The sequence below is a fragment of the Saccopteryx leptura genome, chromosome X, assembly GCF_036850995.1.
Source record: "Saccopteryx leptura isolate mSacLep1 chromosome X, mSacLep1_pri_phased_curated, whole genome shotgun sequence".
NCBI lineage: Eukaryota > Metazoa > Chordata > Mammalia > Chiroptera > Emballonuridae > Saccopteryx > Saccopteryx leptura.
The window spans coordinates 7,927,572-7,943,935 of NC_089516.1; the positions used below are offsets into that span (position 1 = coordinate 7,927,572).

The window sequence follows — 16,364 nt, forward strand, 5'->3', positions numbered from 1 at the left end:
CTTATGTCGGCACCAAGGGAGTAATTAAAAGTCGTTTTCTTGATTCAGTTCATGTGTCTGATATACATAATCCGGAAGGATTCTTTAAGTAGAGATTCGGAAACAACTTTAAAAATTTGAATAAGTGTACTATTGAGATATATTCCATTAAAATAATATGTACTAATGTATAATATATAAATACCGTATTAATAATTTTAAACTATGATCTCCTCCAAGAGAGATACTGTTCTTTCAAGTATCTGATATGCATGGGAGCCAATAAATGCTTGCCAAAAATTGCTGATTGGATGTACTAGATTACAGCTCAGGAGGAGTTCTGTTTAAAACTAGTCCTCCTCACTAAGGATCTGGAACTATTCCTCGTCTGCATTCTGCCCTCGTCCCTAGCCAGCACCATGAGCTTTTGTAAAATTTTAGTTGAGGTTAATCCAATGCATGTTGAAGTCACCTCCCAACTTCTTCTGAAATGTCTCCATGGAGGATTTTCTAGTCAGAGGTCAGAGACAGTGCCTGATACACTGCCACCACTCCACGTAGAGTCCCATTGCCTACCTTTGCACATTCACGCATGTTAATAAGCATGCTGGTTTGGTTTCCTCTCTGCAGCACCAGGAAAGTGCCCTCCTCCTCTCTTAGCAGCTACCCCATTTTCTAGCTACACCCACCATATTCTTGGTTGCCTTCACTTTACCAACATGTCTCTCCTTTGTGACCAAGGCTTTTTAATAACCTCTCCTGTCACTACCCCTGGTCTAGTCACTTAGAAGCCTCCTTGAGCCTAACTGTCCTACTCTATTTTCAAGTAAAAAGTAATATGTTTCCCAAAAAGAGTGCCAGTGCCTTTGCTCAATCTCCTTTCCTATTTCCCTTTCCTATTTCTTCTTTTAATTTTTAAAATGTTTCTATTGATTGAAAGAAAGTGAGAGAATGGAGGAGGAGAGAAAGGGAGAAGCATCAACTTGATATCCCACTTAGTTGTTCCATTTAGTTGTCCACTCATTGATTGCTTCTTCTACAAGCCCTGATCAAGTATCAAGCCCACGACTTCAGTGTGCTGGGATGATGCTGTATCTACTAAGCCACCTAGCCAGAGCCAAGATTTTCTTCTTTTAGTCTATCATGGAGACCAGCAATTTTCACCTGGTATGCCACAAGATTTTTTTAAATGTGCAACACTCGACTACTTAGTCAGGGGCACTGGCCTCTTTTCCCTTAGATTGTCAAAGAAAAAAATGACAACAGCCAACACAACAATGACCATCTGGAATGAGAATCAAAATTACACCTATTTTTTTTTTCAGATCAGCAAAAAATATATTTTGGGGTGTAAAACAGAGTTTTAGCTGCTTATGTGTGCTATGAGATGGAAAAGGTTGAAAACTAATGATGTAGACTGGAATTAAAGTAATCCCTTAGAACATGCTGAAACTGTACTTCTTAAAATGTACTCCAGGACACCAGTGTCAGTATTACCTGGGCTGCTTAGCAAGAGGGTCTAAGAATCTGCATTCCTACTTCACCCCTCAGATGACACTTATGTCCACTAGAGTTTGAAACTCACTGTTAAAAATTATACCTTTTTAAATATTTTTAAATTTAGGAATTAAATTTAATGGGGCTATACTGTCAATAGGGTAATAGGGTACATAGGCTTCAGGTAAATATTTCCACAGGATTTGGAGGGTTGATTGCATTGTGTGCCTGTCATCGAAGTCAAATCATTTTTCATCACTGTATATTAGTTCCCTTTTACTCCCCTCCCCCCACCCTTCCCCTGGTCACCACTTCACTTTTATCTATGTCCATGAGTCTCAGTTTTATATCCCACCTATGTGTGAGATCATACAGTTCTTAGCTTTTTTCTGATTTATTTAACTCAGTATAATGTTCTCAAGGTCCATCCATGTTGTATATGGCACTATGTCATCATTTCTTTCATTTCTTATGGCTGAGTAGTATTCCATTATATATATATGCCACATCTTCTTTACCCAATCCTCTATCAAGGGACACTTTGGTTGTTTCCATGTCTTGGCCACTTTGAATAATGCTGTGATAAATATGGGGGTGCATGGGTCTTTGTGTACCATTGTTTTTGAGTTTTTTAGGTAGATACCCAGTAAAGGGATTGCCAGGTAATATGGTAATTCTATTCTTAATTTCTTGAGGAATCACCATACTGTCTTCCATAATGGCTTTACCAGTTTACATTCCTACCAGCAGTGAATGAGGGTTCCTTTTTCCCACAGTCTCTCGAACACTTGTTATTACCTATCTTGTTAATAATAACCAATCTAACAAGTGTGAGATGGTATCTCGTTGTAGTTTTGATTTGCATTTCTCTATTGGCTAGTGAAGATGAGCATCTTTTCATGTATCTGTTGGCCATGTGTATGCCTTTTTGGAAGAGTGTCTGTTCAGGTCCTCTCCCCATTTTTAATTGGATTGTTTGCTTATTTGTTGCTGAGCTTTGTGAGTTCTTTATATATTTTGGATATTAATATCTTATCAGTGCAGTTGTTTGTGAATATCATCTCCCATTTGATTGGCTGCTTTTTTGCTTTGTTGTCAATTTCATTTGCTGAGCAGAAGCTTTTCAGTTTAATATAGTCCCACTAATTTTGTTTTGCTTTTACTTCTCCTACCTTTGGAGTCAAATTCACAAAATGTTCTCTATGGCTAAGGTTCATAATTTTAGTACCTATGTTTTCTTCTATGTAATTTATTGTTTCAGATCTTATTCTTTGATCCACTTTGAATTAATTTTTATTCGTGGGAACAAGTTGTAGCTAAATTTCATTCTTTTGCATGTGGCTTTCCAATTTTCCCAGCACCATTTATTTCTCTATTGTGTGCTTTTGGTATCTTTGTTGAAAATTATTAAAGACTATATCTTGATGAGACAACCAGACTGGCAGTGTCTTTTATTTACTTATTTACTATTTTATTTATTTAAGCAAGAGAGACAGACAGGAAGGGAGAGAGATGAGAAGCATCAACTCACAGTTGCTGCACTTTAGTTGTTCATTATTTCTCATACCTGCCTTGACCATGGGTCTCCAGCCAAGCCAGTTTCCCCTTGCTCAATCCAGTAGCCAGCAATCTTTGGGGTCAAGCCAGTGACCATGAGATCATGTTGATATCTCACACTGAAGCCAGCAACCCCATGCTCAAGTTGGATGAGTCCACACCCAAGCCAGTGACCTTGGGGTTTGAAAGCTGGGACTTCAGTGTCCCAGGTCAACACTCTATCCATTGTACCACCACTGGTCAGGACTGACTGCGTCTTTTATTCCACTGACTCCCTAACTCTTCCATCCCTCTTCGCTGCATGAGTTATATTAATGATGCATTTTCAACTTGACTTCTAACTTTATCTCAGGCGAATTTCACTTAATGTCTAGATTTTTTAAGATGACACTCTTGTTTGATACTTGATGCATCCTGTCAAATCTCTCTGGCATTAGCATGTCACATGGTTCAGAAATCTCAAGATACAACTGAAAGGAAAGATTAAACAACTCTACATTATACAGAAAGGCTGTCCTTATGTTCTTGGGGAAAGAATAAAGTGTAATCTAGGATGTTGGATGACAAAGCCACATGGGGACAATAAATGTCTCACCTATATACCCAGATTGTCAGAAAGTTCCTACCTTAAGAAGCATTATAACTTGCACTCAGGGCTTTCATCATTTTCAAGAGTGTAAATTCACTTGCAAGAGGAAAGCCTGCTCCACTTACAGTTTAGAAACAGAGAAATTTTGAGCAGCGTGCAGTTTTTGGTGGAGGATATAACCCACTCTACTGGCTTCACAGACAAAAGAGGATGATAAATAATATTCTTTTCTAAGGAGGAAATTTGGTATAGTGGAAAATAAATGAACTTTGATGTCGGTTAATGTTGGGCTCAAATGCTAGCTTTGTTGACTTACTGGTTTTGTGACTTTGGGAAAATGGCTTAACCTCTTCAATTTGCTTATCTCAAAAACAGTGAGAATGCTATCTGCCTTGTGTGACTGTACTCCATGATTGTAAAATAATGAGCGTGCTTGACCTATAGCAGGTTCTCAGAGAATCGTGATTATTAATACAATCATCATCAACACTTTTTTTTCTTATTAAGTATTTTAATCCGAAAAGAACACCATATGTTCTACCCCTTTTGATATATCCGCAAACTGCAGAGGGTATGTAGTATGCTGCACAGAGTGTGCTAAATGTGCCCTCCAAACAAAGAAACAATAGCAATATACTCGAGACTCTCTTGCTTCTCCTGAAAAACACAGAAGCATCCCCTTGTCCTTACTTTCCAAACAAGACAGATTACTGTAACCATTAGAATGAATTATCCCAAAATAGTACACTGACAATCTTTGCTTTAGGCAAGCAGATCCCTCATTAAAATTTGTATTTCTACCTAAAAATTTGTTTTCTTTTCAAATGGTTTTCTTTTCCTCAAGAATCTTTCCCTGGGAATGAACTCCCAATTCTAATATATAAGGTCTACTGGAAAGTTCTGTCCGTTTTTGGAACAAAATACAAATTTTTCTTACCGTCAATAAACTTTATTAAATAATATAATTGCCATTATTATTAATGATTTCTTGCCAGCGTGAGGGCAATTTGTATATCCCATTTTTGAAAAATGTTTTATCTTTTGATGCGAAAAATTGAACCAGTGCTTGCTTGATATCTTCTTCATTTTTGAATTTTTTGCCCTGCAAAAAATTTTGTAAGGACAAAAACAAGTGATAGTCGGAGGATGCTAAGTCTGGGGAATATGGTGGATGCAACGGACATGCTTCTGTAGCATTTCTTCCTTGTTGAAATTCATAAAAATTACAGTGGCATCAATAAACTTTATCAGTAGCCATGGGTACACTATCGCTTCACACATAAGACTAACGTGAATCAACTTTTAGTTAATTTGCTATGTCAGTATGTATACATTAAGTGATAAAAATAGAGAGGCACACATGCGCCGAATAAACATGTGCTTACGTGTCGAAACTTGTGATAGAAACGGACAGAACTTTCTGCTAGACCTTATATTAAGTTTCTTATGAAACAATGGTTCCTTTAGGAATCAAGGTGCCTCTCTCCACCATAATGTTGTGAATTTAAATAATTAATTTGTCTCCTTCTAGCCATGTGAAAAGAGTCCTGGCTATACATCCAGTCACCTGGCCAAGGCTCAAAGACAGGTGGACCAAACTTCCTGGCGTTCAATCAGCATGATTTGCTTTATATCTAGTGGGATTCTGCTAGTAACTTACAGAAGGGGCCAGATAAGTTTTGTTGTCTTCCTTTACTTGTCTTGTAATTTGGCAACGCCCTATGGGCTTTAATGACCAGACTCTTCACTTCTAAGTCCTTTATCCTTTCTCTTTTCTGTAGAATAAAAGACTGAAACTCTTCTACAGAGCTTTAGGACACTGATTCATTCATTTGTTCAATACATAGTTATTGCCAGGCACTGTTATAGGTGGTAAAGAACATAGTTCCAGCCTTCATTGATCTTGCACTGTAATGGGGACAAATAAAACAACAAAAATAGAATGTTTGATGAGTGAGCTGACAGCTGGGAGGGTATTGGTTGTGGGTTGGCGGCTGGGGGTAGAGGGACTGAACAGAAAAGAAAAAAAAAAGAAAAAAACCCATGGACACAGACAACAACAGTGGGGTGATTGCCAGGGTGGGAGGAGGTGGAGGAGGGTACATGGAGGGGGATAAATGGTGATGAATGGAGACTTGACTTGGGGTGAGGGTGAACACACAATATAGTATACAGAGTTGTTCTTGGGGAAAGAATAAAGTGTAATCTAGGATGTTGGATGACAAAGCCACATGGGGACAATAAATGTCCCCAATATAGTATACAGGGTGGGAGGAGGTGGAGGAGGGTACATGGAGGGGGATAAATGGTGATGAATGGAGACTTGACTTGGGGTGAGGGTGAACACACAATATAGTATACAGAGTTGTGGAATTGTGCAACTGAAACATATAATTTTGTTAATCAGTGTCACCACCATAAATTCAGTAAAATGAAAAAAATATATTAAAAACTTAAAAAAATAAAAGGATCCATAACAATTTACAATGTCTGCATCTATCAGTCATTTAAACTTTAAGTAAGGTATAAATCCAAGAACTGGTTTTATGAGCAAGGTGAACTGAATAGGAGAGTAGTAAGGAAGGGAAGTGAGGTTTTCGAAGACTGACTTCCTATGCTTTGTTTTTCTCATCTTTAAGATTGAAATGTTTGCTCAGCCTCTTACTCTCAGTAAAGAAGCAGAGCCTCTATCAGGAAATTTTATTCCTTCCCTTGCACAAGCAGGAGCTTGTCTGCTGGCCACACTCACAGTGGGGGAATATGTGATAATGCTTCAGGAAATTAGTTCTTTAACAGAAATCAAATGGAAGATGAGCAGCCTCAGTTGACTGCCTTCAGGTGCAATGGCCATAATAGTTTATATTATGGGAAAGAGGAGGGAGAAAATCTGACATGCTGTAGGCAGGGTCTGCCAGTAGTCTGTTTCAATTAAAATACTTTCTGTGAGACCCATCAGAAATAGATGGAGATCCAGAGTCCGGGAAGTAAACACTTCACATTTTAGTGTAATGGCTGCATGTGTCAGTCTTATTGGATGCAATTTTCTTCATCTGTACCAAAAAACAAGCTAATTTTTCCCCAAAATATTTTAAATAAAAATTAGTTTTTAAAAATATAAAAGTGGTAGTTACTTTTAAAGGCTCTTTTTTATTATTATTAAATTTTTATTGGGTTCTTGACTGGGGAGAGTGAACAATGGAACATTCTCGGGTGATGGGAATATTCTAAATCTGGCTGTGGGTGCTTGTTAAATGGGTGGATAGAGTTATAAAAAGTCAGCATGGTACAACTGAGTATGTAATTTTACTGTGTTTTATAGTAACCTCAATGAAAAAAGGGAAAAAATAAGTCAAGGGCAACTTTGCATTTTTGGCCTGCAGATGTGTAGTAAACTGAACGGCATAAACTATGGGCTCCATGGCCCATGAAGGGACTGCTTTAGATTTTTACAACTGCTCACTTCATGACATGATTTAACAAACCATGGAGCTGGCAACTGTTCTCCTTGCTATTGGCACCCATTGGGTTCCAATACTAAGCCTATCTAGATAGGAAATCAGAAAATAAACAAAGAAGGGAAATACCCCATGAGTTCTCAGATGAGACAAAATGCAGAGACTGCTTCAGGTTTGCTGGGGATTTCTTTCAGTGGGGTTTTCCCGGCTGGTAATAGTTTTGATCCAAGAAACTCGGGTTCCTGTAGGACTGTTAGATCTACCACAAAGGCAGAAATAATTGTGTGTGAGGTCTCTGCTCCCTAAATAAATATAAAAAGTTCACAGAACAATCATATTCAGCAAATCTATGATTAAGAATATTAAAATTGGGTTGTTTCCAATACTAAACAAAACACAGTTGAATTCCATGTTGCATGCTTTTTAAATTGTATTTATTTCCACTATTATTACTTTCTAATTTCTCCTAAGTAAGAAATTTCCAGATTTTCTGGTTTTGATTCACTTAAATTATGTACATGCCCACTGATTATTTTTTGTATAATAAACATATTTTTGTTTGATGAAAATATTTTCTATTTAAAAACAAGAAAAAATAAATAGATTCTCTTTGTGTTAACAATTTTAAACCCACAGATTCTTTTGGGATTTTTTACCCCAATAAAATGTCATATTTTTTAATTGATTACTAGAGATTATCATCTTGGTCCTTTCATTCTGCTTCTCTTTTAACAAGTTCATAGCATTAATCGCAATAAAACTGTGTTTTTTTTAAAAAGAGTCTTTTATACTGGAAAAGAAATCTAAATGAACTCCATGATTGACAGAAGTTATTTTTCCTGTCTGAAATGTTGTTAAGTCAGTAGCTGAGAACTCAGAACCCTTAATTTTTTTTCCTTTTAGAAACATGGTATTAGTGTTTTCAAAATAGTCCACAAAAGCTAGGTAACTTATTTAGGAATGAAGCTACAGTACCGCAAGTCTATGGCAACTTTACATACCAATAATAATAATACCAGTGGCAGAAAGTTACTGAATAAAACAAAATTTTATCATTTTAACTTTCAGCTGTTGTTTGAACATGTGTTTAATTACATGGAAGACATCTTCAAACAACCTATCTTTATCAATACAGATAACACAGAATAAAGAGTAAAAAAAAAAATGGGTCATCCTGGCCTTGGTTGGTTGGCTCAGTGGTAGAGTATTGGGCCCAGTGTGTGGAAGTCCCGGGTTTGATTCCCAGCCAGGGTACACAGGAGAAGCACCCATCTGTTTTTCTACTCTCCCCTATCCTTTCTATCTCTCTCTTCCCCTCCTGCAGCCAAGGCTCCATTGGAGCAAAGTTGGCCCAGGCACTGAGGACCTCCACCTCAGGCACTAGAATGGCTCCGGTTGCAATGGAGCAACACCCCAGATGGGCAGAGCATCACTCCCTAGTCGGCTTGCCAGGTGGATCCCAGTTGGGTGCATGCAGGAGTCTCTCTGCCTCCCTGCTTCTCACTTCATAAAAATTAAAAAAAATATATATGGGTCATCCTATCAACCAAAAATAACAACTCTTAATATAGTGTTGTGCTTATCTCCAGGAATGAAAAAATATTTTTACATAACTGAGATTAAACTGTACTAGTTTGTATCTTGCTTTTCCCAATCACTGTTGTATTTAACCAGGTTGCAGATTGTCAGCATAGATTCATTGTCTAATCTCACTTCAGATCCCAAATCTTTTATTTCTTTAAAGTAAGTGCCACTACTTTTTGTTTTGTCTTGGTTTATATAGAACGTATAAAATGAAGCAGAGAAAGATAAAAGAGAACCAGTAGGGGAGCATGACAGTGAGCATACCAGCAAGGGGGAGTGTCAGTTACAGTGCCAGTCTCAGAGGGGTCTGTGAATAGAAAAGGATAGAAAATAAACAGAAATGGGAGCAGTGAACTTGAGAATAACAGGGATTCTAATATTGGAGCTAACTGGGAATAAGCATCATTTTATCCTATCCCATCATTTGATGACATAAATGTTTATCAAGTTTAAGGTCTTGCATAGAGGACAGATATAGTTTGAGGCAATACTGGGAAGAAAACCCAGATATGCTAATTTTCTATCTTAATTTCTTTCTTGAATCCTTAACATATAGAAAAATTGAAGAGCAATAGCTATGCACCATCTCCTTGAGGACTAAAAAAAGAAAATGGCAGGAAAGAGATGGTGGCTCAAACAATATCCCGATGATATAAGGCTTGGTCAGGAGTTGGCTGGAGCCTGTAAAAGTGGGACAAATATATGGTGATGGAAAATGATGTGACTTTGGGTGATGGGTATACAAAGTAATCAACAGTTCAAATGCTATGAAAGTGTTTGCCTGAAACCCATGTATTCTTATTAATCAATGTCACCCTGATAAATTTATTTTTCTAAATAAAAATTTAAATAATAATAAAATAAAACAAATAAAAAAGTGAAGGAAAAGGTAAAAAGGAGCAGGGTAACCTTCTTGGATGCAATGAGCTGAAGACTATGTACAAGCCACTATCCTTAAATGTTTTTCTTTCAACTCAAGGATTACATGTTCCAGATTTGTCAACATTCTAGAATGAATGCTACAATATATTGTTAACCTATTCACATAGATTAGCAAATGAAAAGACATTGGGCAATTAAAAAAATTAAAAAGAAATAAAGAAAAGACATTGGAGTTAACATTTGCTCATTTGATGGAGAACCAATGCACTATCACAACCAAATATGTTTATCACATCCTTTATTATCATTGAAGCAAGTCCACCTGTCCAAAGAATAAATCTACAACAGTATGCACTTACTGCCTTTTGGACAGCAGTATGGGTAAGAGCCCAATATCCTCATTACGTTATTTCTCAGTGCTCTCATTGATTCTAAAATAAACTTGTGACCTGACTGGGACTGGAGACTTGGAGACAGAGGTTGGAAGATGGGAAAGAGTATGAGGGGTTATAGGGAAATTCTACCATTTTTAAAATTTACCAGGGGGAAAAGTATAATGTGACAGAAAATGATTTGACTTTGGGTGATGGGTATATAACATAATCAACTGTTCAAATGATGGGGAGATGTTTACCTGAAATCTATGTACTCTTGTTGATTAATATCACCCTGTTAATTTTCTAAATAAAAAAATTACCACCATTGGTAAATTCTAAAAATGAAAAGCATTACAAAATAAAAAAGCATTTCTCTGAGAGCTTAGGTTTCATTATTTGAATCAGTGTCACTTTGTTTTAATAGCAGATGTATTTCTGGCTTGTTTCTCAAGAATCAGACCTCAAAGATTTAAAACTTGCTCTTTTAATGATAATTTTTTTTTCAAAGGCTCACTTTGACCTTATCCTGTCCCATGGACTTGAAGAATTTCCCAATGGATGTCCAGACTTGTACAATGCAGCTGGAGAGCTGTAAGTCACCACTGTTGAAATAGCATCCTGCTTGCTTGTCTTAATCAATAATCTGCTTCTTTTACTGTGTCATTAAAGAGAAAAGACCCATAAGTCTCGTTCTCTACCTACTTAGTAACCCCCAGGGTCCTAATGAAAGGACAAGCAAAAGTGTGTGTGCATGTCTCATATCTAATAGACAATCTTTCAAAGTAAAATGCCAAATAACTCACCTTCCTCAAAAAACAAGCCTGATTGAGTAAGCTTTTCTTGGAAGTAAACATGTCTCCTGGGAAAATTAAGATTATTAGTCATTCGATCTCTATAATGAATTGCTCTCTATTCAGAAAATCATATTTCTTTTTATCTTATGATCACATAGACCATCACCCTAAATGAATTATGGCAGGAAAGCATAAATGATTTGAGGACAATATACAGGAGCCTTAGTCAGAGGAGGATGCAAAACTGAGGGGCAGGTGATGATATGGGGTAAGAGGCATCTCCCTTCAATGGGCAGTGGATACGAATAGGCATGGGAAAGCAAGAGGAAAATCCTGTCTACTTTGTCCCATTTATGCCCTAGCCCTGATGCCACTCAAATCTTTGCTACATACCATAAACTGCTAATGCTTCCAAGGTAATGGGATTTTCAGTTAAGATACATGAAATTCTTTCTGGTTTCTCTGTAAAATGTAGAGAATAGTAAATCCTACTGACCTACAGGGATGTTAGAGGAGATTTAATGAGGCAAAATCAAGGAAATACTTTTAACTTCTTGGTTTAGAAAAATAAATAATAAATATCAAAAAGACACAGCAACTATTATTAAAAAAAAGAGGCAGTGACAGGGTTTCCTTCTGATCATTTAAAATCACCACAGATTTCCCTTGAAACTTCCTACAAGAAATAAACAAAATAATGAAATGTCTTTGTTTTAAGACATTGTCAGGGATAAAATGAGAATTTCTGATCAACAATAAACTGTGCTTATTTTCCTCTATAACCCTTTCTCTTGAGAAGAAAGTTAATAAAAACATTTTCTTACATAATGATTCCTTCTTTTTGTCTTCTTCCCTGCTCTAAAGCTTACCCCTTTTTAACTCAACAGTTATTTTTCTCTATAAAACAGCAACCATAGCTATCCTGAGGCTCCTCCAAGACTTAAAAGACTCCAATCAGTAAATGTGGTTGGTCCTTGCAGGAGCTAGAAATAGTAAAATCAAAGAAGTAGTGATGGGTTTACCATTAAGTTAGAATCTAAAGGGTAGAAATTACTCATTATTTTTCTGCCCCCATATTCCCTCTTCCTTCCCCATCTCTTTACCTCTTCTGTTGCCCCAGGTTGGGTCTTCAGAATGGCTGACAAGGACTATTACTGTGGTGGCCAGCAAGAAGCCAAGGATATGGGGTGTTTGATGAGCTTCCGGTATTTGTTGGAGATACCTAACTACTTATACAGCATTTCAATAAAAACAGAGTTGGTTGTTCTTTCTGTAGACCATCAATGCTTGTACAGGGTCCTCTTTATAATTCCTTGCTTTCCATATTATTTTCAGCTTTGAATGGAAAAAGTGGTCCAAAGAAAAAGGAAAGTAGATTCCAAGGACTTTGCCATTGATTTCTGGGTAGCCTTGGTGAATCATAAGTTGCAGTAAATAATCTTTAAGAATCTACAAACTTAACAAATATGCTGAGGTTTTTGGCTAATAAAAACCTCACATAATATTCTTTGTCCTCCCCACTCTCATTTTAAAATTCAAATATCACAAACAAAGAAGAGAGAAGAAATGACATCCAAAGAGTAAGCTTCATTTCTGTGGTACAAAAAGATCCAGAAGCACTTTTTGGATAATGACCTAGTTAATTGAACTTTGGTTTAGTAAGCTGATAAGAGCTTTACTTTAGATGGTCCAAGTATCATATAACAATATGATCTTACATATAGAGAATGTTTTACTTCATATTAATCATTGTGATGGGTGGACCTATTTAACAAGACACTAGCACAAATGAATATGCTTCATTTGCATATTCTGCAACTGCCTTTTAGGTTATCTGTCTCTAGACTTCCCCACTTGCTAAAGTAACTAAAGATTGACCATATGGACTTTAACATAAACTCTATAAAAACAAAGCTAATAGGCCCTAGGAAAGAGGCCAAGTTGCACTGGGAATGTTTTAGGCCTATGATGAAATCATCATTATAAAAAAAGAAGAAGAGAGAAGAGGGAGGAAGAAAAAGGAGGAGAAGGAGGAGGAGAAGACTCTTCATTTGAAATACTAAGGCTAGCACCATGAATTGTATTGTCTTACTAGATTGCCACAGATAGAGCTCCAAGTGTGAAGACATTCTCCAAAGGGTTTTTATGTTTGTTTATTTGTCTGTTCTTCAGCAAGACTTAATGAAAAAGGCAGACGAAAACATTTTATAGATTCCATTTTGCCATTAAACAGAAAAATATTATTCAAAAACAGTTTGTTGTCTTCAACTTCTTTGGCTCTAATAACATATAACTGTCATGATAATTGCAGCTATTTTATTAAAAATGTTCTTGAACTGATGAGCATGAGTCTACTTTAGACAAGTTTCTTGTTCCTTTGCATGACTAGATTTCAAGGTTTCTTGGAAAGATGCATTCCATTTTTCACTGTGCTTTGTTTACCCCAGTTGGGTACACGATGAATGACCTGATATTTGAGTGGTTAAGCGATGGCCCAGTTCAAGTTGCTGAAGGACTGACCCTGCCTCAGTTTATTTTGAAAGAAGAGAAGGAACTCGGCTACTGCACAAAACACTACAACACTGGTAAGTTTTCATTCAGCTGCTAAACCCAAGTAGGCTGCATCTATAGTTTAGCTTATATATCCCATTGCCTAGATCACTGCATATTTAACAAGAAAATGAAGCCACAAGGCAAGGACATAGGCTTGGCTCCAAACCTCCTCAACAGGTAATATACCTGTACCCTCTAGAATAGGTCAGTGAGCACAAAAACGAACTTCTCCAAAACTGAGAGAGAAGGAAAGAGATTTGGGAATCTTCTGCTATTCTCTGGCTGACCATCTGCTATCCTATGAGTCTGAGAACAGGTGTATGAGACCTTATAAGCAGTGCAGGAAGCATATAAGTTCTGGCCAGTTCCTGGCATCCTCTTTTGAAATGGGATCTTCAGGTCAATTTGCACTCCGTGTATTAGTGGAAGAGAGGAATAACATCAGTCGTTGTAAACCCAGAAACACAGCTGTTGTGCTCTTCAGGGCTGGACAATAGGAGTTTGGATGAAAATCAACTGGCAGGAATTCAGCTGGCTCTAAAGACATGCATTGTCAGTGGTGCTGACAGACATATGGGGGAGGGGAGGATGTGAGCTGGTAGCAACAGTGGCATCTGTTGTTACCTGGAAAATTGTAACTGCCCAATACAGTTGATGATTCTTTATATGAATGTCCCAGTTTTGATACCACACATGCTGACTGTAGGTAGGCAATGGAGACAAGATGGTTTGTTCTGTGACTCCTCCAGGCCCCTTCCTGAGTAGAAAGGCCCATGAATACATGTTTTGGCAGTCAACAGTGCTGCCTATGAAGTAACGAAAACCTGATTCCAAGGTGTTCTTCCTGACCAAGAAGATTCCAACTCTATCTCTTATCACTTGTGTGGACTAAGCCAAATTTCCTTTTGGAGCTCTAACTCCAAGCTAGGTAAAGAGGGGAGAGGTGGCAAGGAGAAGGAACAACTATATCTTAGTAGTATGTTAAAAGTTTTATTATCTTTATATGCACTCTTTTTTATATAGGCACTGTAACATTATAAAGAGGGTCTAGGAATATTCTAAATGTCCTCAAGCAATTACCCAAAAGGCTAGGAAATTTTTACACTGACTAGATATATGCATGGCTGATACAAATATATATTTTTTTATTGCTATTGATAACACAAAAATTGATACTCAATTATTCAAATAGTTTGGAAGACCTTCGTGAACTTTACTACTTGAGAAGGAATGGTCTCAAAAATTACATATGACATGTTACACATTATATCTTTTATGCTATATACTATATGCTATACATATATTCTATAGGTTATATATTATATGTTATAACCCCACAAAACATAAATATTTGATTTCCATTTGTCAGTTTATGGCAGTCTTGCAAATTCTAAAGTTCTAAGTAATCAAGCTGCAAATAGGACGGATTTTGAAAATGAAATATCCCACATGGTTTTGGTCCAGTGACTCTTCAAGTTCACTCATTCTTACTCTCATTTCCATTATTTAAGATGGAAAAGGGTTCGATTGCTTATGTAGGGTGAGCATTTTGTAAATCTTCCAAACCCATCTGTAATACTCTTATTTTTTAAATAAAATGGGAGTCTGTAATAGGAAAGATAAATTCAAATCATATTTTAAATAATCATTTATTGCCTTCCAGGAAAGTTTACCTGCATCGAGGTTAAGTTTCACCTGGAACGCCAGATGGGATATTATTTGATCCAGATGTACATCCCCAGTCTCTTGATAGTCATTTTGTCCTGGGTCTCCTTTTGGATTAACATGGATGCAGCCCCGGCCAGGGTCGCACTGGGCATCACCACGGTTTTAACGATGACCACCCAGAGTTCAGGTTCTAGGGCATCGCTGCCAAAGGTAAGAAACCTCCTCACTGGACAACAAGTGACCTGAGAAATTTGTCAAAAGGTTTGTAGGCTGGAGAATTCTGGGAAGAGAGAAATGTTTGCCCTTCTGTAGCACTGCCAGAGATGAAGAGCTGAATTTGTTATAATTAGAGCTCTGAGGATGCAGGACAACTTCATAGTCAGGTCAATTATGGGAAAGGGGAATCGGGGTTGAGAGAGAGGAGGAATGAGTGGGGGCGGGAACAATGCTCAGGAGTTCTAAGAAGCCCTTGAGTGCTTTTGACCTCGTGTTGTTTATGAGCTATGAAGCTTGCAGGAATTGAAATAAGATTGATGCAACTTTTTCTGTATGTCAACTATTTATTAGGGAAGCTATTGTGATTCATATGCTCAGTAAAGTCACTTGTAGTGATAAAAGTTTGAATTAAGCTCCTGGAAGTTTACACAGAAAAGCCATTTCAATGAGTGTATATATAAGAAATGAATTATAATATTCGGGAGCAGCAAATAGGATACAGGAATCTTTATTGTGCCTTTATTTACCATAATGGCTGACACACTACTGTTTTCGAGTGACACAGTTCCCTAGAGAAGGATCAGTGAAGTCCTCCAAGGTGGTGGAAATTCCGGCAACTGTGGAAGGTTGACAGAAAAGTGTGAGGTGGAACCAGGGACACGTAGACATCTTGTGTCTAATCAAGTAACAATCCATAGTGCCTGCATACTTTCCTTTTATGTAAGGCAGGCCCTCTGCATTTGCAAATATTGCTTAAGCAAGTAATGCTCTATAGCCCACTTATGCAATGCCTCAGCTCCCCAAAAGTGCACCTGTGTGTTTCCCTTTCCACTGAGTACATGGAGCCATTGGCTTCAATTTTATAGGAGGGTGAACTCAATTTAGTATTCAGTGTATACTACCTCATACTGGTTAAGCAGTCTCTCTAAAACCCAGTTCCAGAAAGGAATTGAGATGTAATCCCATTATCTTTGCTGGCTGGAGCTCACGTTCAGTTTGCTGCATTTCACATACTAAGAACTGTGAGCTCGTGTTCCACGTTATCTCCTACGTTGGAAGATAAGGTTGACATGTGAAGGAGGTTGTGACTATAATAGAGATGGACTGGATACTGGGAAAATGGTTCTACAAACTTTTCAAGTGCCAGCCTCCAAAGATAAATATTAGATTTTTGTATGCTAAAAGAGAAGGGAATAGATCTGTCTCTGTTTAG

At 37.4% G+C, this 16,364-nt stretch overlaps 1 protein-coding gene across 2 annotated transcripts in view; it reads left to right on the top strand.

Annotated features, from left to right (window-relative positions):
- GLRA2 (glycine receptor alpha 2) overlaps nucleotides 1-16,364 on the top strand; it is a 180,965-nt gene that overhangs the window by 64,952 nt on the left and 99,649 nt on the right. For both annotated transcript variants that reach the window (XM_066356230.1, XM_066356231.1), the window contains exons 5-7: nucleotides 10,429-10,511; nucleotides 13,162-13,299; nucleotides 14,931-15,145. In XM_066356230.1, the coding sequence (XP_066212327.1) occupies nucleotides 10,429-10,511; nucleotides 13,162-13,299; nucleotides 14,931-15,145 (436 nt within the window). The remainder of the gene's footprint in view (nucleotides 1-10,428; nucleotides 10,512-13,161; nucleotides 13,300-14,930; nucleotides 15,146-16,364) is intronic.